Here is an 18793-nt window from a genome sequence, read left to right as displayed (position 1 = left end):
CCAGCCCTTCCCTTTGGGTGACACCAGCCCCCAATATTGCCTCCTCCCCACCTGGCCCTGGACTAAGCCCACCCAGGACTCCACAGCATGAAGCCAGCCCCAGGCCCTGAGCTGCAATGGCGTGGGCCAAGTAATAAGAGCAAACACGGATTCAGCATTTACTTATAAACCCACTTCATACGTGGAACAGTCCCATGCAGTGGGTGCTGCTGCCACCAGCCCCACTTCACAGATGAGGAAACCAAGGTGCTGCAAGGTTAAGGGAATGGCAGGGTCAGGCACAGGGGCAGCCCGGCCCCAGGGTCTGTGGGCACAAGCACTGCCCACACTGCCGGCAGGGGTGCTCTCGATCCGTTAGTCTAAGGGCTATGGGCCTGGCACACTCCTACCACACAATTTGCTATCAGACAGACATACAGGCAGGACTTGGGGTACCCCTGAGGCTCACCAAGGGTTGGGGAGGAAAGCTGGGGGCGGGGGGGGGGGGAGCAGGGACAGGAGCCAGCCAGGGACAATGAGGCCCTACCTTCTCCCTGGAGAGACCTCAGCTCTCTGGAATTTGTCTATATTTAGCAGGTGGCGGGCAGGAGGCAGATAAGCAGAGCCTGGGAAGGGGGGAGGCCCCCATATATAGTGGGATGGACAGGACCCCGCTCAGTCCCTCTTTGGGTGGCCTGTGCCTGCTGGATACCCCGTGTGACTTCTCTCAAGATGCCTGAGCCGGGGAAGAAGCCAGGTAGCTCCAGGCCTGTGGTTGGGTCTGAGTGTGGGGTTGGGGGTGTCTACAGTTGGGGGGAGGGCTAGGAGGGAGTTCTTGAGGGGGCTGCTGAGGACAGGGCCTCTGAGCCCCAGGACAGGGATGTGGTCCTACTGGGTCCTTTTTTGATTCTCAGTTTCTTTTTCCCATCCCTCTGATGAGACTGAGGGTAACTCAGGGTCAGGGACCACTGAGAGGGGACAGAGCCAAGGCAGGAAGTGCCCAGGGCCATCACCGCATTCTCAGAACACAGAGGAACCGCTTCCCTCCCCGCATCCCCTCTCCTGCAGCAAGGTTCTTGCAGACGGGAGCTGAGCTTACTCCAGACGTGAGCCAAGCTCACTGAGCACCCTCGGGGGAGTCCTTATGCTCTCTGGGTCTGCGGGGAGGGGTTGGGTGGGGTCCAGCTGCGGAATATCATCTGTTTTGTGAGCCTGTAGTGGTGTGGCCCCATGTGGAGGGTGACACAGCCCCTCTGCTCTGGGACAGAACAGTCAAGAGGCCCCTGAGTCTCAGCCAAGGGCAGAGAGAATCACAGCCCAGGGCCTGGTCCTGGGCTGTGCCCTCACCAAGGTTGTCCAGGGCAGGGATCCAGGCCCCCATCCCCCTCCGCCTCCCAGGCCAGCTTTATCTCGGTTGCTGATTCTCAGCCCTGGACAAATTTAGCCACATTCCAAGTCACCAGAGTACCTGCGCCCTGCCAGGGGCCCCCATGGTGGGCGGCAGGGGGGCTGGGCTCGTCACTGGTACCCTAGACAGGGAGGGTGGAGCATCCAGGGGACACACCTAACAAAAGTCTTGTGTGGAGGTTAGGACCACAGCCCTGGCTCTCCTGCCCACTGGCTGTGTGACCTCAGAGAAGCCACTTAACCTCTCTGAGCCTCGGTGTCCTCCTCTGAGAACTAGACATAATGACTGCACCCACCCCGTAGAGCTGTTGGGGTGTTACAAGCGGTGGTGCGTGGAAAGTGCTTGTCACAGTATTTAATAAGAGGGGCTGCAAAGGCGGGTGCACGGTCCAGCCAGGGCCCGCTGCAGCCTCCATCTGGGCCTCCAGTCTCAGCTTTCAGCAAGAAGCCACGGTCCATGGAGGTGGCCGCAGGCAGCCCTGCCATATTCGAGGCCCAGACAGAGCGGGCAGGAGTGAAGGTGCGCTGGCAGCGGGGGGGCAACGACATTGGAGCCAGTGACAAGTACCTCCTGGCAGCCGAGGGCACACGGCACACACTGACAGTGAGGGACGTGAGCCCTGCCGACCAGGGGTCCTATGCAGTCATCGCAGGCTCCTCCAAGGTCAAGTTTGACCTCAAGGTCATAGAGGCAGGTAAGATCCTGGTCAGCCTTCCCTGAGGTCTGGGCTTCTGGGCAAAGGGGCAGCCCAGCCACCTCTCCATCTGCCCAGGGCACAGGAGGTGTTTTCACACTTTCTTGCCCTTGCTTTGGCCTTGCCCTCGGCCAGGAATGCCCTCCCCCTTTCTGTACATGACCTCTCTGAGTGTCCCCATGTGCCTCCCTGGCCTGTTCCAGCCATTGTGGAGGCGGGAAAATTCAGAGATGAGCAAGGCACAACCCCACCCTCCCATTGGAGACCTCCCCGGGGAGACGACCCACACACAGATGGCAGCTTGGCGGGCTGCGTGTGCTGGCAGGGAAGCCCCGGGAGGTGTGGGCGAGGAGGGGCCCAGCCCAGCCTGGGGGCTGGCCTGAAGCCGGAGCCTGGGGGTGCAGAGCAGGGTGGACCCAGAGCTGTTCGGGGCACATGCACCAGGACGTTGGCACAGGTGGCCTGTGACGGTGAGGAGAAGGTGAGATGCAGGCTGGCCCCCTGGCTCAGCACGGGCCACCTTTGAGAGTGGCCTGGCAGCAGGAGGACAGACGTGGCTGCAAGAGTTTGCTCACAGGCGGTGGGTTCACGGGGCTGATGCTCAGGAGAGACGCAGGTCAGGTCTCTGGTTAGAGGCTGTACCATGACCCCCACCTGATCCCCTCCAGAGAAGGCAGAGCCCATGCCAGCCCCAGCCCCTGCCCCAGCTGAGGCCACTGGAGCCGCTGGAGAAGCCCTGGCCCCAGCCACTGAACTGGAAGGAAGCGCCCCAAGTCCCGAAGGTGAGAGGGGCTGGGCAGGGAGGGACAGGGTCCGTGGGTAGGGGGTGTCCCAGGCAGGTCTCCGAGGCCTCTTTGCTCACAGGGTCAAGCTCGGCAGCCCCCAGTGGCCCTGTGCCTGGGTGCCCTGGAGCCCCCGAGGACCCCATCGGCCTCTTCGTGATGCGGCCACAAGATGGCGAGGTGACTGTGGGTGAGTGTGGGCTGCTGTGCCCCAGGGTTGAGGTGGGAAGGAAGTCAGCAGGCAGGGCACCCCTCAAGCCCAGCCTGTCACCTCTCTCCACAGGCGGCAGCATCACCTTCTCAGCCCGCGTGGCCGGGGCCAGCCTCCTGAAACCACCCATGGTCAAGTGGTTCAAGGGCAAGTGGGTGGACCTGAGCAGCAAGGTGGGCCAACACCTGCAGCTGCATGACAGCTATGACCGGGCCAGCAAGGTGGGTCCAACTGGGGTGGTGGGGACACGTGGACAGGGGACATGGAGAGCTCCTGGGAGGCATGGGGCACGAGAGGCAAGGGGGCACCATGAGACTGGGGGCACGCGGAGGTGCAAGGAAGGGGCGTAGGGAGACGGGAGGCAGGTAGGGGGCCAGGGAGCACGGTGAGCCGCCAGGGGGGTTCCGGGGGACTTCGGGAACTTGGAGAATGTGACAGTCTCAAGGGGGCCTAATAAGGCTTGGGGGCCCAGAGAGCTCAGGAAGGCTGGGGGACACCATGAAGCATGAGGGCCTCAGCTAGTGAGATTGTAAAGCCCCTGGATGGGCGGGTGTCAGACCTCAAGGGACCCTCAGGGATTGACCAGAACCAAAAATTCCTCATTATACAGAGGAGGAAACCAAAACTTGAGAGGTTAAGGGGCTGCTCCAAGGTCACTCAGCGCCAGGCCTAGAACCTTAAGCCTTAAGTCCCCTTGTGCTTTGACTCCCAGCCTCTGCTTTTCCCAACCTTCCACAGTCCTGGGCCAGACAAGGGGACCTCTAGCAGGGCAGGACCAATGTGTTCAGCTGTGCAGGCTGTACACTGCACAAATGCGCCTCATCTTGTAGAGGTGCCATTTGCCTTGTAACCATCACAGCTTTGTATTTTATCATGATCATGTGCCAGCAGATGGCAGTCTTGGGTCTTGAGAAGGGGCCCCTTTCTCTACACAAAATCTCTGTATGGGTTAACTAAACCAGGAGGGTGAGGTTGATAGGTATTTGCCACTCCCAGTCCCCTTTAGGGGTGAAGAGCCTTGCCTCCTGGCCCCTGGTCTCCCCTGACACCCCCCACCATACACACAGGTCTACCTGTTTGAGCTGCACATCACCGATGCCCAGGCCACCTTCGCTGGTGGCTACCGCTGCGAGGTGTCCACCAAGGACAAATTTGACAGCTGTAATTTCAACCTCATCGTCCATGGTGAGAAGGGCCCTGATGTTTGTCCTGGGCTCGGCCGCCCCGTGGGTCCTCGTCCCCCACACTGCCCCCATTTCCCAACACGAGGGAGCTGCCTAGTCTGGCCAGATGTCAGTGCTGATCATGTGCCCAACACTGTGTGCACAAGGTGGGGACAGAAGTCAACGGAGGCTTCCAGGGTTGGGGGAGGCCTCATGACGGAGTCCAGATCTCATTTGGGTGGGACTTTGTCTCATCGTCTTGGTGTCCCTGGCTCCTGGCACAGAGCCTGGCACCATCTGAAGGACTGGAGGACAGGTGGAGGGTGAGTTGAGAGACGAGCAGGAGACCAAACGGGGGTCCATAAACTGCCCCACCTCCCTGGTGCCTGACCCCTGGGAAGGCAGAGAAGGTGGGATTCTGGGGCAGATGCTCACCCTCAAGGGTCATGGACGAGCAGTCTGCAGGTGCTGAGGGACCCCAGGGAAAGGCTTCTCGCATGGCCCCCTCTGAAGCCCCCTTCCCTGCCTCCTCCCCCTCTTTGAACCCAGAGGCCATTGGCCCCGGAGAACTGGACCTCCGAGAGGCTTTCCGCCGCACGTGAGTGGCCGTCTCTCCTCAGGGCCTGGGGGAGGCCCGCGCTGGAGCCTGAGGCTCCTGGGGTCGGGGCTGGGGGCTGAAGTCACTGGGGGGTGGGGGAGAGCAAACTGCCCTGGGCAGGTGAGGAAACTGAGTCTACCCCACAGGAGCGTGGCCGGAGGCGGTCGGCGGATCAGGTACCCCTCCCCGGCCCCCCCCTGCACCACACACAGACCTCCGGGGCTCTGAGAGGGGGCGGGGAGCCCCGTCTGGCCCGTGTCTCTTCCTCCCGCTCCACCCCACACCCCGTCCTGCCCCCAGGCCTTCCAGTGCCTCCACTGCAGCCTCACTGGGGTCCCTCTCCACAGTGACAGCCACGAGGACACTGGGATTCTAGACTTTAGCTCACTGCTGAAGAAGAGGTGAGTCCTTGGCTGGCAGCTCCTGGGGGAGGTGGTGAGACGCAGTTTCAAATCCCAGCACTGTGCTTTTCCAGCCATGTGGCCCTGAGCAAGTCACCCTCTCTGAGCCGGTTTCCTCGTCTGCCAAGTGGGTGATCTCAGTGCGGGGAGGAGCTAAAGGGCTCTGCAGACATTATGTCCTGTGAACAACCGTCCTCACAGTGTCCCCCTAGGCACCCCACACTTGACTCTGCAATAACTCACCTCAGTGGACTCCAGGGTCCCCAAAGCTGCAGGAATTGTGCACCCAGTCTGGCCCAACCAGAGGACAGAGAGGACTTCTGTTCTGTCCTCTCCCGCCCTCTCCCCCGACCATTCCATTATGGCTCATGCTGCTGCGGCCCCGAGAGTGAGAAATGGGGTCCGAGTGCTGGGGGCAGCAGGGTGCTGGCGGGTGCAGAGCTCACCCTTTCGGGATCCTGTGCCCGTCCCTGCCAGGGTTTGGGGAGAGACTCGGACAGCCCGGGGCGAGGCTCCCACTGACCGGGGCGAGTCTCTGAGCCTTGGGATCTCCCGATACCCACCTGACTGTCGGGGTTAGGAGGACGAAGGAGCGGCAGTGGATGTGGGGGCTGCACAGTGCCTCCGGCGCATCGTGGGTGCCCTGTGCACGCAGGGGGTGCACGTGTGGCAGGAGGGAGGAGGGGAAGGCCCACGGGTGGGGTCCCGGGTCTTCGTGGGGAGGTGCCCAGACCACTAATGTGTCCACTGCCCTTTCTGCCCCACCTGGAGCAGCAGTTTCCGGACCCCGCGGTGAGTACCCACCATAGCCCAGCACCCTGGTCACCCCCCCTACTTAGCCAGGAACCCCTCCCTAGCCCCAGTGCCCCTTAAGCCCCCTTGGCCCCCACACCTGGCCCACCAGAAGGGCAGGAGAAGAGGGGCAGGGCAGCTACGGCTCCTCAGTCCCGGGCCCAGGAAGCCCCATCCCAGGGAAGGGGGCGCTGCAGTCTTGCCCCGGGCCACAGGGCATCCCCTGAGGGCCCCCCCCCCCCACGGACTGCGGGACGCAGGGACTCGAAGCTGGAGGCGCCGGCGGAGGAGGACGTGTGGGAGATCCTGCGGCAGGCGCCCCCGTCCGAGTACGAGCGCATCGCCTTCCAGCACGGCGTCACCGACCTGCGCGGCATGCTCAAGAGGCTGAAGGGCATGAAGCGCGACGAGAAGAAGAGCACAGGTTGGCCCGTCCCCGACGTGGGCACGCAGAGGGCACGGGTTAGCCCCTGCGTCCGCGTACGTGGACAACCGGTCCAGTTTAGCGCAGAGACACACGGGAAAGAGGAGCCCACGTTAGCCACCCGCTTGTATGGGAATAAAAAAAGGAGTGCCCAGGTTAGCCGCTTCCCGCACGGAAAAGGACAACAGCGAGCGTTAGGCCAGAGTCAACCGCAGGGAAAAGGACGGAGCACAGCTTAGCCCTCCTTCCCGGCAACAATCAGGCTTTTCTCTTCCGTCCTCTGAAATGAAGCCCAGTTAACCTTTCCACGCCCAAAGGACGAGGGAAGAGGCCAGCGAAGCCCAGAGAGCCACAGCTGGGGAAAAGAGCAGAGCCTAGTTAGTCTTCCTGGAGTCCAGCATGGTGCCCCCTAAACGCCGACTGAACGGAGGGGTCAGTTTCCGCGCAGAGGCCTGGAGGACGAGCCCCTCCCAAAACACACGGAACACACGCACTCACATGGAAGGGGAGAAGAGTTAGTCCCTCCCTGCCGACCTCCCTCAGGCTCCCTGGCCCTCTACCCCACCCCCGCCGGACTCACCCTCACCAGGCCCCCACTGCCCCATGGCTCATGGCCTGGCCCTGACCTGCCTGGGGCCCCCATGTAAGTCAGGAGTTCCCTTGATGCTGCACGTGTTCCGCTGGGTTAACCCTCGAACTTTTGGGCCCAGAGGACACCAAGCAAAGGCCTGCAGGTGACTCAGGAGGAGCAGATGGAGGCCGGGTGAGGCAGACGGAGCCACTGAGGGTAGGAACATCTCACAGTAGGAGTGATAGTAATATAGTAAAAAGAGGCCAGGTGGGGTGGCTTCCGCCTGTAATTTTAGCACTTTGGGAGGCCAAGGCGGGAGGATCACTTAAGGCCAGGAGTTTGAGACCAGACTGGGCAATACAGCAAGACCCCATCTCTACAAAAAATATAAAAATTAGCCAGATGTAGTGGCAGGCACCAGTAGTTCCAGCTACTTGGGAGGCTGAGGCAGAAGGATCACTTGAGTCCAGGAGTTTGAGGTTGCAGCGAGCTACCATGACGCCACTGTGCTCCACCCTGTCTCAAAACAAACAAACAAACAAACAAAAAGAAACAGAGGGAGAGAAGGTACATTTATCCCATCCCTGGTTCTCCTACAAGCTTCCATCTTTCTGGAAGCCTCTAACCTTACCCCTGAGCTAAGTGCGTGGAGAGTGCCCCAAGGAAGACAGAAGGACAGAGGCAGAGAGACAGACAAGGACGGACACTTAGACAGAGATAAGGAAACAGAGACACAAGGGAGACACAGAGAGGTGGAGGCAGGAGGCTCAGAGGGGTGGGGAGGCCCTGCCACAGCGGCAGTGGCCAGGCCCTGGGGAGGAGGTTACGGGCCGTGGTGGCCAGGGGCTGAGGGCTGGTGCTCAGTCTTTCAGAAGAAGCTGGAGCCGGCCTACCAGGTGAGCAAAGGCCACAAGATCCGGCTGACTGTGGAGCTGGCTGACCCTGACGCCGAGGTCAAGTGGCTTAAGAATGGACAGGAGATCCAGATGAGCGGCAGGTGCGCCGAGGCGGGGAGGGGCCCTGGGACCTTGAGGGGGTGGGAGACCCCTCGGGAGAGGGCTGCTCCTGCCGCCTGCCTCCCTGCCTCTCTCTCCCCGCACGTGGCTCTGGCTCTGGGTCCCCACCTCTCTGTGTCTCCCCACTCCTCTCTCCGGGTCTAATTTCCCATCTTCCTGCTTCTGCCTCTCTCTCTTCCTCTCGGTCTTGCCGCCTCCGTCGGGAACGCTCCAATGACCCTTTCTGCTCCACAGCAAGTAAGTCCCCCTGGACGCCTCGGGGTGGGGCATGGGGGCTGCACTGGGGCACCAAGGGCCAGGAGGTCCGTCCACGACTGTCCGCCACTTCCCCGCCCAGGTACATCTTCGAGTCCGTGGGCGCCAAGCGCACCCTGACCATCAGCCAGTGCTCGCTGGCGGACGACGCGGCCTACCAGTGCGTGGTGGGCGGCGAGAAGTGCAGCACGGAGCTCTTCGTCAAAGGTGGGCCCGGGACCCGGGGGCCTGGGGAGGGGAGGGGCTGGCCGCAGGGGGCTCACGCTCTCCCTGCCTGGACAGAGCCCCCCGTGCTGATCACGCGCCCCTTGGAGGACCAGCTGGTGATGGTGGGGCAGCGGGTGGAGTTTGACTGCGAAGTGTCTGAGGAGGGGGCCCAGGTCAAATGGTGAGTGTCACAGGCAGGGGGGGTGGGCGGGGCTGGGGGCATCCGCCCAGAGGAGGCCACAGCGCTTGCTGCACACCCACCCGGCCAGGCTGAAGGATGGGGTGGAGCTGACCCGGGAGGAGACCTTCAAATACCGGTTCAAGAAGGATGGGCGGAGACACCACCTGATCATCAACGAGGCGACGCTGGAGGACGCCGGGCACTATGCGCTGCACACCAGTGGGGGCCAGGCACTGGCCGAGCTCATCGTGCAGGGTGAGGCCCGGGGGCGGGGGTGGGGGCTCATAGAGGGGTCGGGCCTGTGTGACCTTGGGCAAGTCACTTTGACTCCCAGAGCCTCCCCTTTCGCATCTCCAAAATGAGAGTACCAGGCCGGGCACAGGGTGGCTCACGCCTATAATCCCAGCACTCTGGGAGGCTGAGGCGGGAGGATTGCTTGAGGTCAGGAGTTCAAGACCAGCATGAGCAAGAGTGAGACCCCGTCTCTACAAAAAAAATAGAAAAATTAGCCGGGCGTTGTGGCCTGCACCTATAGTCCCAGCTACTTGGGAGGCAGGAGGATTGCTTCAGCCCAGGAGTTTGAGGTTGCTGTAAGCTACGTTGACGCCACTGCTCTCCAGCCCGGGCGACAGAGTGAGACTGTCTCAAAAAAAAAAAAAAAAAAAAAAATGAGAGTGCTGAGGCGACCACTCCAGCGGGTGTGGAGGGTCAGCTGGGCCTGGTAAATGTTCCCTGTTCTCCTGACCTTTGAGGTTCCTTGTGTATGCGGCACACACACGTCACACGTGTTTTCACGTGCCCACACGTACCCAGACGGGCACACTGCCGCCCACGAGCCCACATGCTCTCCACAGGGATTCACGCCCACGCCCACGCACCCTCCCGAGCTCACTGGCTCTGCCCTGCCCCCAGAGAAAAAGCTGGAGGTGTACCAGAGCATCGCCGACTTGACGGTGGGCGCAAAGGACCAGGCCGTGTTCAAGTGCGAGGTCTCGGATGAGAATGTGCGGGGCGTGTGGCTGAAGAACGGGAAGGAGCTGGTGCCCGACAGCCGCATAAAGGTGTCCCACATCGGGCGGTGAGTGTGCGGGGCAGGCAGAGACTGAGACGGAGACACGTGGAGAGACAGAGGGAGACAGACAGAGATAGAGACAGGGAGAGAAAGAGACAGAGAGAGACAGGACAGAGACTTAGAGTCACGGACAGAGGGAGAGACAGAGAGAGAAAGACAAAGAGAAAGAGAAAAATAGTCATAGAGAGATGGAGATACATGGTGAGAGAGAAACCTGCAGGGAAGGGGAGTCCGTCAGGGACGGAGAAGGACGGTGCTACAGAGACAGAGAGGAGCAGGGAGACAGACAGACAGGTCAGGATCCCCCGCCCCCACCCAGCCGGTGACCAGGGCAGGGCAGGCGCCCCGGAGCCGGCTCTGGCCGGAGGCCCTCGCTCTCTCTCCTACCCTCTTGCTCATCCCCGGAGCATCTGGGCCGGCCGTGCCGGGCCCGAGTTCACAGAGATTAGTGAGCCCCAGCCCCTGTCCAGTCTCCAAGAGCCCAGCCACGGGGACGCTTTGGGCTAGAAATCACTTCTACACTGCCTACCTCTGAAAACATGTGAGGGAGCTGGAAAATTGGAAAATAAAACATCATTAAAAACTGGAACACCACCAAGCCAGGACAAGGTGAGGGCCCCTTGATTGTGGGGTCATTGGGGTCCCCTGAGCCACTGCTGCCCTGCAGGGTCCACAAACTGACCATTGACGACGTCACGCCTGCCGACGAGGCTGACTACAGCTTTGTGCCCGAGGGCTTCGCCTGCAACCTGTCCGCCAAGCTCCACTTCATGGGTGAGCCTGCATCGGACGGGGTGGGTGGGGGCGGCAGGGCCAGGAGTCCCTGTCCCTGGGCCCTGCCTTGGCCCCAGTGTCACTTGCTCTTCCTTCTCTTGCAGAGGTCAAGATTGACTTTGTCCCCAGGCAGGGTGAGTCTCGGGGCCCTGCGTGCCGCCTCGGCTCTGCCCACCTCCCCGCAACCCACCGCGGCCGTGTCTCCCCTCACTCGCAGACAGGGAGCAGCAGGGTCATGGACGGGGCCCTGAGGCCCAGCTCCAGCTGTGCCACTCACGACCGTGGGCCAGTTATAATCACCCTGAGCCTCAGTTTCGTCATCTGTAAAATGGGGGTTCTGACAGTGCCTCCTCCACAGCATGGTTACAAAGATGAGGTGACGTGTCAGAGCTGTCAAATGGTGTCACAGATGGGAAGTTTTATTATTATGTCTTTTCTTGTGGAAGTATCACTCCTGCTTTTAGATTAAATTTTAGTCAAACATTTTAGGATTCTAACCTCAGGAGAACAGTCCAGGCTGAGGCATGCTCCAGGCTCAGCACTTTCCGAACTGGGTTCACTTAGCATTATTAACCCAGTTTTAAAGGGTTCTGTGGTGAAGTCAGTTTGGGAGACACTGAACATTTGATCCACCTCTTGTTGACGCAGAAGGTGCATTAACATGTGAAAGCTCTGAAAAATCTCACGATAAAGAAATGCTTCACTTCATTTAACCCCGGGTGGGTTCCCAACATATCTGTTTCTGGCAGGCCATTGGTGTGCCCCCAAACACAGTTTGCAAGGTGCTATGGTAGGTGACCTGAATATCAAAAACCTCCCGGAGAACTTCCTGGGGTGATGGAAATGTTCTCACCCTTGACTGGCTCAGTGGTTACACAGCTGTATGCATTTGTCAAAATTCATCAGACTGTGCTCACCTCTGTGCATTTTACCATGTATAAACTATGTGTCAATAAAATTTTAAAAATAAAACCAACAACCGGGGACATGGATCCCCTAGTGGCCCCCTGCCTGGTGACCCGTGCTCGTCCCATCTTCCCCCCCTGTCATCTCCCCCCAGAACCTCCCAAGATCCACCTGGACTGCCCCGGCCGCAAGTCAGATACCATCGTGGTTGTGGCTGGGAATAAGCTACGCCTGGATGTCCCTATCTCTGGGGACCCTGCCCCCACTGTGATCTGGCAGAAGGCCATCACACAGGTACTGCGGGTGCCTCCTCAGTTTCTCCCCCTGTAAAATGAGTGTGCGGGACCAGCTGAGGAGTTCTGGGACCCGCTCCACGCCCCAGCCCACCCCAATGTGCAGGCCCACAGCTGGCTGCGGGGACACCAGGGCAAGGTGGGCAGTGGGGGAGGGGCGTGGAAGGAGAGACAGAGGGGCCTTCGGGCTGAGTCAGCCCCTCTTCCCCCTACTTCCCTCCTGTTCTGTTCCCAGGGGAGTAAGGCCCCTGCCAGGCCAGCCCCCGATGCCCCAGAGGATGCAGGTGCCAGCGACGAGTGGGTGTTTGACAAGAAGGTGAGTGAGGCTGAAGTCAGGACACGGCTCGTTTGTCTTTTGTCTGTTTCTACCCACCTGGTGTCCACCCCTGGGCGAGGTCTCCATGGAGGTGCCACACCTGGCCAGGTGTGTTCCTGCCCCAGGCAGGGGCCCTCACATCTCAGGCAGGTGCACTGCAGAGCAGGTAACTGACAGGCCCCCCACAGGGGTGTTGACGCCCTCCACATTGCCAGGAAGCTCTCGTGACTGGGCTACTCCCTGGCTCCCTTCCTCCTGAGCTGACCTTGACTTTGTGTTTCCTCCCAACTAGGGAGTGGGTTTCCCTGGCACTTTTTGGTAAGTGTGGCTGCCCAGGGTGTTGGTTCTCCTGCAGGCCTGCCCACCTGGGGTCTTGCTGGATCCTCACAACAGCTCTCTGTGGTCGTGCTATCCCCATTCAGCAGACAGGGAAACTGAGGCACAGAGAGGACAGGCCATTACCCGAGATTCCATGACAAAGCTAGAGCCAGAGCCTGAGCCCCTTGCCCTGAGCGCTGCCCCCGGCAGGTGCTACATAAAGGTTTTTGAACAAGATGCTCACATGGTGCAGTTTTCCCTCAGGCTATGTGGCCCCCCGTGGACCCTGTGCTGAGCTCCGTTCCGTCTCAGGCCATTTGGCTGTTGCAGAGGCTGCAGGGGCCTCTGGGCTCTGACTTGAGTCCTGCCCCAACTCCCCCTCCCTCCCAGCTGCTGTGTGAGACCGAGGGCCGGGTCCGTGTGGAGACCACCAAGGACCGAAGCATCTTCACAGTTGAGGGGGCAGAGAAGGAAGACGAGGGCGTCTACACTGTCACAGTGAAGAACCCCGTGGGCGAGGACCAGGTCAACCTCACAGTCAAGGTCATCGGTGAGGCTGGCCGGGGTCCAAGACAAAGAACACAGAGGGGCAACTCCAGGGAGGGCCCATCCATTCGCTCATTCAGTCACTCAACAGACATCACAGGGCGTGCTGTCTGAGCTGGACAACAGGATGGGTTTTTCTGCCTGCAAAGAGCCCTGCTTTAGGGGGCGATGGAAGCGGACACATTTAGCAGATTTCCTGTGCCACTGCTGTGCATGAGCTAGTGCCGTGGGAGCGCTGCGCATGGAGCCTCCCTTGTGCCTCGGGGTGAAGCCTTGAGGAGGCTGAGAAGACGGTGGGGAAGGCATCCCGGGCAGAGGAAACAGTGTGTGCAAAGGCGTGCAGGGGTGAAGGGCCTTTGGGTGTGGAGAGCGGATAGAACAACTCTGTGTAAGTGGAGGACCGCGAGGACGCAGAGGATCGGACCTAGGACATGGGTGAATGTGGGGAGCCGTAAAGGGCTGCTTGCAGGCTGGTGACGTGATCAGAAATGCCTTCTAGGAAGATTGCTTTGGCTGTGGCGGTGGCGGGGACAGCCTGTAGAAGTTGGTTGGGGTGGCGAGGGGGCGGGCAACGTTGTCCAGGGCCCTGAGCCGGGCAGGGCTGATGTGGGCCCACCCCATCCCCCCCAGACGTACCAGATGCCCCTGCGGCCCCCAAGATCAGCAACGTGGGCGAGGACTCCTGCACAGTGCAGTGGGAGCCACCTGCCTATGATGGCGGGCAGCCAGTCCTGGGTGAGCCGAGGGCACGGGGGACAGAGCGAGGGCAGGGGGCGGGGGTGTCTGGGCCGCAGACCAGAGCTCCCGCCTCCCCACACGCCAGGCTACATCCTGGAGCGCAAGAAGAAGAAGAGCTACCGGTGGATGCGGCTGAACTTTGATCTGCTGCGGGAACTGAGCCACGAGGCGCGGCGCATGATCGAGGGCGTGGTGTACGAGATGCGCGTCTACGCAGTCAATGCCATCGGCATGTCCAGGCCCAGCCCTGCCTCCCAGCCCTTCATGCCTATCGGTGAGCCTGTCTGGCCTGGCACTGCCACCCGCGCCGTCCCTGGTCAGGCGGCCCCAATACCAGCAGCTGCTCTGAGGACGGCTGGCACACGAGACATTTATGTCCACGGACTCCGTTAATCCTCAACTGGGGATAATCTACCTCATTTTACAGATGAGGAAACAGGCTCAGGGAAGTTAAATGACCTGGTTGAGATGGCCCAGCTGGTAGGGGGATGGAGCTGAGATTCACACCACCCTGACCCCTGGTTTACTTTTGGAGCCTCACTTTCCACGTCTGCAAAGTGGGGATAACCACACTACCTATGTTATAGAGCTGTTAGGATGAAATGAGATGACACAGGCAGGGCATCTGGCATACAGCAGGTGCTCAATAGGTGTTAATTGTCCCCCGTTCCCCACTCCCTTCAACCCAGGGTTTTTCATATGTGGGATGGGGCAAGGGTAGTGGGTACCAGAGGAGTCCGGGGGCATCTGTCTGTGCAGAGTCCCGGACCAAGACTCAGAGACGTGGTTTGCAGAGCCAGCCCCATCGTCCCCAAGAGGCCGTCTGGAGTCATCTCTCCTGGAAGCCTTGGTTTCCTCATCTGTACCATGGGGGCTGACGGGTAGAACAGATGCTGAGCGTGTGGCAGGGCTCCTGAGGGACACCTGCCCCCACCAGGGTGTGTGAGTCTGGGGGCAGTTGTCTGTGGAAGGGGCAGGCACAGGAACCCCTGAGCCTAGGGAGACGGCACAGCTTGGGGAGACGGCAGGAAGCAGGGGGTGCCTGTGGGGAGAAGGGTCCCGGCCTCTCTTTTTAAGGACTGACTTTTGGTTTGCTCATCTTAGTCAACTCACCTAATCACACAGTGCCAGGAAATGCTCATGTTTTAGAATAATTTTTTTTTTTTTTACTTAAGTTACCATTATAGCATTTCCTACACCACTGACAGGAGCTCCCTGCAAGCGTCTCTGTGCTGTCTTGGCCATCTTTTCCTATTTGAGTGCCTCTTTTGTCATTGCTGTTTCTGATTTTTTTTTTTTTTTTTTTTTTTTTTGAGACAGAGTCTCACTCTGTCACCCTGGCTAGAGTGAGTGCCGTGGCGTCAGCCTAGCTCACAGCAACCTCAAACTCCTGGGCTCAAGCAATCCTCCCGCCTCAGCCTCCCGAGTAGCTGGAACTACAGGCATGCGCCACCATGCCCAGCTAATTTTTTCTATATATATTTTTAATTGTCCAGCTAATTTCTTTCTATTTTTTAGTAGAGACGGGGTCTTGTTCTTGCTCGGGCTGGTCTCGAGCTCCTGAGCTCAAACCATCCACCCGCCTCGGTCTTCCAGAGTGCTAGGATTACAGGCGTGAGCCACCATGCCCAACCTGTCATTGCTATTGCTCTTTGTTTTTAACCCAGTCTGGAGACCTGTCTTTTACTGGAACCAAAACATTCCTTCAAGTGCTTCGGAGCCAGCGGAAGGGGAAGTCCTCCCTGTGTGACCAGCGGGCAGCGGAGGGTCTGGGCGTGGATCTCCAGCTTGCCCACACTCGCTCAGACCCCTCTCTGACCTCTCCTTTGCCCAGGTCCCCCCAGCGAACCCACCCACCTGGCAGTGGACGACGTCTCTGACACCACGGTCTCCCTCAAGTGGCGGCCCCCAGAGCGCGTGGGAGCAGGAGGCCTGGACGGCTACAGTGTGGAGTACTGCCAGGAGGGCTGTGAGTGCCCTGTGCCCGCAGCACCACCCTTCCACCTGTCCCCTGCTGGGCCCGACAGCCATCAGAGGGGTGGGCAGTGGGGATGGGGTGTTGATGCCCACACGGCCTGTGGCCTTGCCTCCCCCGTCCCCACCCCCAGGCTCGGAGTGGGTGGCTGCCCTGCAGGGGCTGACGGAGCGCACGTCGATACTGGTGAAGGACCTGCCCACGGGGGCCCGGCTGCTCTTCCGAGTGCGAGCACACAACGTGGCGGGGCCTGGAGGCCCGGTCACCACCCAGGAGCCTGTGACGGTGCAGGAGATACTGCGTGAGTGCCCCTCACACACAGTCCCGAGACCTGCCACTGACTCCCAAGGTGGTGTCCAGTGGAGGTGGGGACAGTCCTGTAGACCCTTCCTCTGTGCCCTAGGCTCAGGGTACAAGTTTTTCTATGTCAGCCCCCCAGTTCTAGAACAGGGAAAATACAGGCCATAGTCCCCAAGCCCTGTTCTGTGAGTGTCTCAGCTCCAACAGGTAGGTTATCGTCTTTGTCATCAGGTCCGAGCAGTGACGCCACTCAGGGTCACATTGGTCATTTGGGATCCACTTCCCATTCCTTGTCCCAACAAAGGGACAGTCGTGTAAGAGTTGGTTCTCTAAGTTGGAAAGAGGCAGCAACCTGGGGTGGGAACAGCACGGGACGTCTGTTACATAGGTGTACATCCTGGCTGTGGCTTCCTAGCTGTGTGACCTCAAACAAGTTGCTTATCCTCTCTGGATCCTGCCCCTTGCAGCAGTATGGAGAGGCTTCAGTGGACGCAGCTCTGTAAACCATTTGGGGCCAGGCGGGCTAGAGGCGTGTGGGTTGCGGGGAGCTGAAGGAAGGGCAGGGCGCTGCCTAAAGACAGGAGGGCGCTGCGGAGCTCCTCAGGGCTGGGGCTGTGGTGGCCCCTCGCTTGGCCACCCACTCTGTACCCACAGAACGGCCGAGGCTCCAGCTGCCTAGGCACCTGCGCCAGACCATCCAGAGGAAGGTTGGAGAGCCTGTGAACCTCCTCATTCCTTTCCAGGTAGGGCTGGCCCCTTCCCTGTCCCCAAGGGGAGAGGCTCCGGTGCGTTGTTGACACCCAGCAGATGGGAATGTCTCGGGGCTGACCAGACCCTGAGGCCTCAGAGGCCAGGATGCTGGCCGGCCCATGGGGAGAGCCAAGCCCAGGCTTGAGCTGTCCCTCCCTTCAGGGCAAGCCCCGGCCTCAGGTGACCTGGACCAAAGAGGGGCAGCCCCTGGCAGGTGAGGAGGTGAGCATCCGCAACAGCCCCACGGACACCATCCTGTTCATCCGCGCTGCTCGCCGGGCCCACTCAGGCACTTACCAGGTGACAGTGCGCATTGAGAACATGGAGGACAAGGCCACGCTCGTCCTGCAGATTGTTGGTGCGTGGCCTTGGGCCTCCCTCTGTGTCCACTAGTGTCCTAACCCTGAGCTGGGTTGCCAGGGCCCAGGGCCAAGACCAGAGCCCTTGCAGAAGGTGGCAGGCAGGTCCCGGCTGGCGGGGGTGAGGGGCCCCTGGAGCCTGGCGTCCCTCTGCTCTGACTCAGGCAGTATTAGGGGGCTGATCTGGCCGGGTCTGTCTCCTGCAGACAAGCCAAGTTCTCCCCAGGACATCCAGGTCATCGAGGCTTGGGGTTTTAATGTGGCTCTGGAGTGGAAGCCACCCCAAGATGATGGCAACACAGAGATCTGGGGTTACACAGTGCAGAAAGCTGACAAGAAGACCATGGTGAGCCGGAGGTCCGGGCCCCCCACATAACCTTCCCAAGGCCCGGCAGACCTGGGCCCAAGCTGCCCTTTCCAGGGGCCCACCTCACCCCTCCCCTGCCCATCCGGTTCCCTCCACAGTAGGAGTGGAGATGCCAGGGGTGTTGAAGAGAGGCCCCTGGTGGGGGGGGGGCCTTGGCCCCCACGGATCCCTCATAGCCCGCACACCCCCAGGAGTGGTTCACCGTCCTGGAGCACTACCGCCGCACCCACTGTGTTGTGTCAGAGCTCATTATCGGCAACGGCTACTACTTCCGGGTCTTCAGCCATAACATGGTTGGTCCTAGTGACAGAGCTGCCACCACCAAGGAGCCTGTCTTTATCCCCAGACCAGGTGCTGTACCCTTACTCTCACCCTGGGGGTGGGGGGGTGCTAGGGCAGGGAGGCAGTGGGAACGGGGAGGGGAGCCTGGCTTGGTGTGGCCCTCTTGGTTCCAAGCGCTATCACCAACAGGCATCACATATGAGCCGCCCAACTACAAGGCCCTGGATTTCTCCGAGGCCCCAAGCTTCACCCGCCCCCTGGTGAACCGCTCAGTCATCGCAGGTTACACCACTATCCTCTGCTGCGCCGTCCGGGGTAGCCCCAAGGTAGGGAACCTCAGGCCCTGGTCCAGGCTGACCCTGGGGCAGGGCTTGCAGGCCATAACCGCCAGCAGTCCTCTCCCCAGCCTGTGTCCCCTGCTTTCTTTCCACCCTGGGGTGTCTGGGCCAGGTTCCTCTCTCTGAACAGGGCCTTGGTACTCACTGTGGGCTCCGTCTCCACGCACACCTTGGGCATAGTTTGGGATTCCAGTGGGAGACCCCAGAGTAGAAACACAAATGCCAGTTCCCCTGGGTGCCTGCCAGGCCCCTCTCAACCTGGGATGGCCTCCCTCCCTCATTTATAGCCCAAGATTTCCTGGTTCAAGAATGGCCTGGACCTAGGACAAGACGCCCGCTTCCGCATGTTCAGCAAGCAGGGAGTGTTGACCTTGGAGATTCGAAAGCCCTGCCCCTTTGATGGGGGTGTCTATGTCTGCAGGGCCACCAACCTACAGGGCGAGGCACAGTGTGAGTGCCGCCTGGAGGTGCGAGGTGAGGAACTCGCTGGGCCAGGGGCTGGGAGGTGGAGAGAGAAGGGCAGCAGTGGGGACCCTGGGCTTTGCTCTGCTGTCCTGGTCCAAGCAGCTGCTCTGGCTGCAAGGGCACTGACCCTGTCATGTCCAGCCGGGTACTGGCTTTCTGGCATGGCCTCCTTCTCTCCTGCAGTGCCCCAGTGACCAGGCTGGCTCCCTGGGGATGGCCAGGTATGTACTCCAGACCGCTCTGACACCCAGGGCGCCAGTCAGAGGCTAAGCCCGGGCCCTTGGGCCAGGGGCAGCCATCAGGAAATGGGAG

At 60.5% G+C, this 18793-nt stretch overlaps 1 protein-coding gene across 1 annotated transcript; it reads left to right on the top strand.

Moving 5' to 3' along the window:
• The first annotated feature begins 711 nt into the window (after positions 1-711).
• On the top strand, positions 712-18675 carry MYBPC3 (myosin binding protein C3). Its single transcript, XM_069470568.1, has 33 exons — positions 712-736; positions 1815-2081; positions 2750-2863; positions 2946-3053; positions 3147-3295; positions 4142-4259; positions 4787-4835; positions 4982-5011; positions 5183-5236; positions 6008-6028; positions 6289-6452; positions 7888-8020; positions 8274-8276; positions 8377-8501; positions 8577-8682; positions 8771-8937; positions 9595-9760; positions 10422-10528; positions 10633-10662; positions 11589-11728; positions 11963-12043; positions 12752-12911; positions 13538-13642; positions 13731-13919; positions 15480-15614; positions 15754-15921; positions 16575-16663; positions 16833-17028; positions 17236-17375; positions 17588-17747; positions 17868-18004; positions 18304-18490; positions 18665-18675. The coding sequence occupies exons 1-33, from the start codon at positions 712-714 to the stop codon at positions 18673-18675; spliced, it is 3834 nt and encodes a 1277-aa protein (XP_069326669.1).
• Positions 18676-18793: the final 118 nt, after the last annotated feature.

Source organism: Eulemur rufifrons, chromosome 6 (assembly GCF_041146395.1).
Source record: "Eulemur rufifrons isolate Redbay chromosome 6, OSU_ERuf_1, whole genome shotgun sequence".
Lineage (NCBI taxonomy): Eukaryota > Metazoa > Chordata > Mammalia > Primates > Lemuridae > Eulemur > Eulemur rufifrons.
The sequence above is the reverse complement of the archived record's forward strand: the minus strand, read 5'-3'. Positions and strand labels throughout refer to the sequence as shown.

Excerpts from the sequence above, each read along its gene's own strand:
- MYBPC3 (XM_069470568.1), top strand. The coding sequence starts at position 712 with ATGCCTGAGCCGGGGAAGAAGCCAG. Across the intron at positions 8,683-8,770 it reads GAGGGGGCCCAGGTCAAATG|GCTGAAGGATGGGGTGGAGC; the intron begins GTGAGTGTCACA and ends CCACCCGGCCAG. Across the intron at positions 10,529-10,632 it reads CGCCAAGCTCCACTTCATGG|AGGTCAAGATTGACTTTGTC; the intron begins GTGAGCCTGCAT and ends CTTCTCTTGCAG.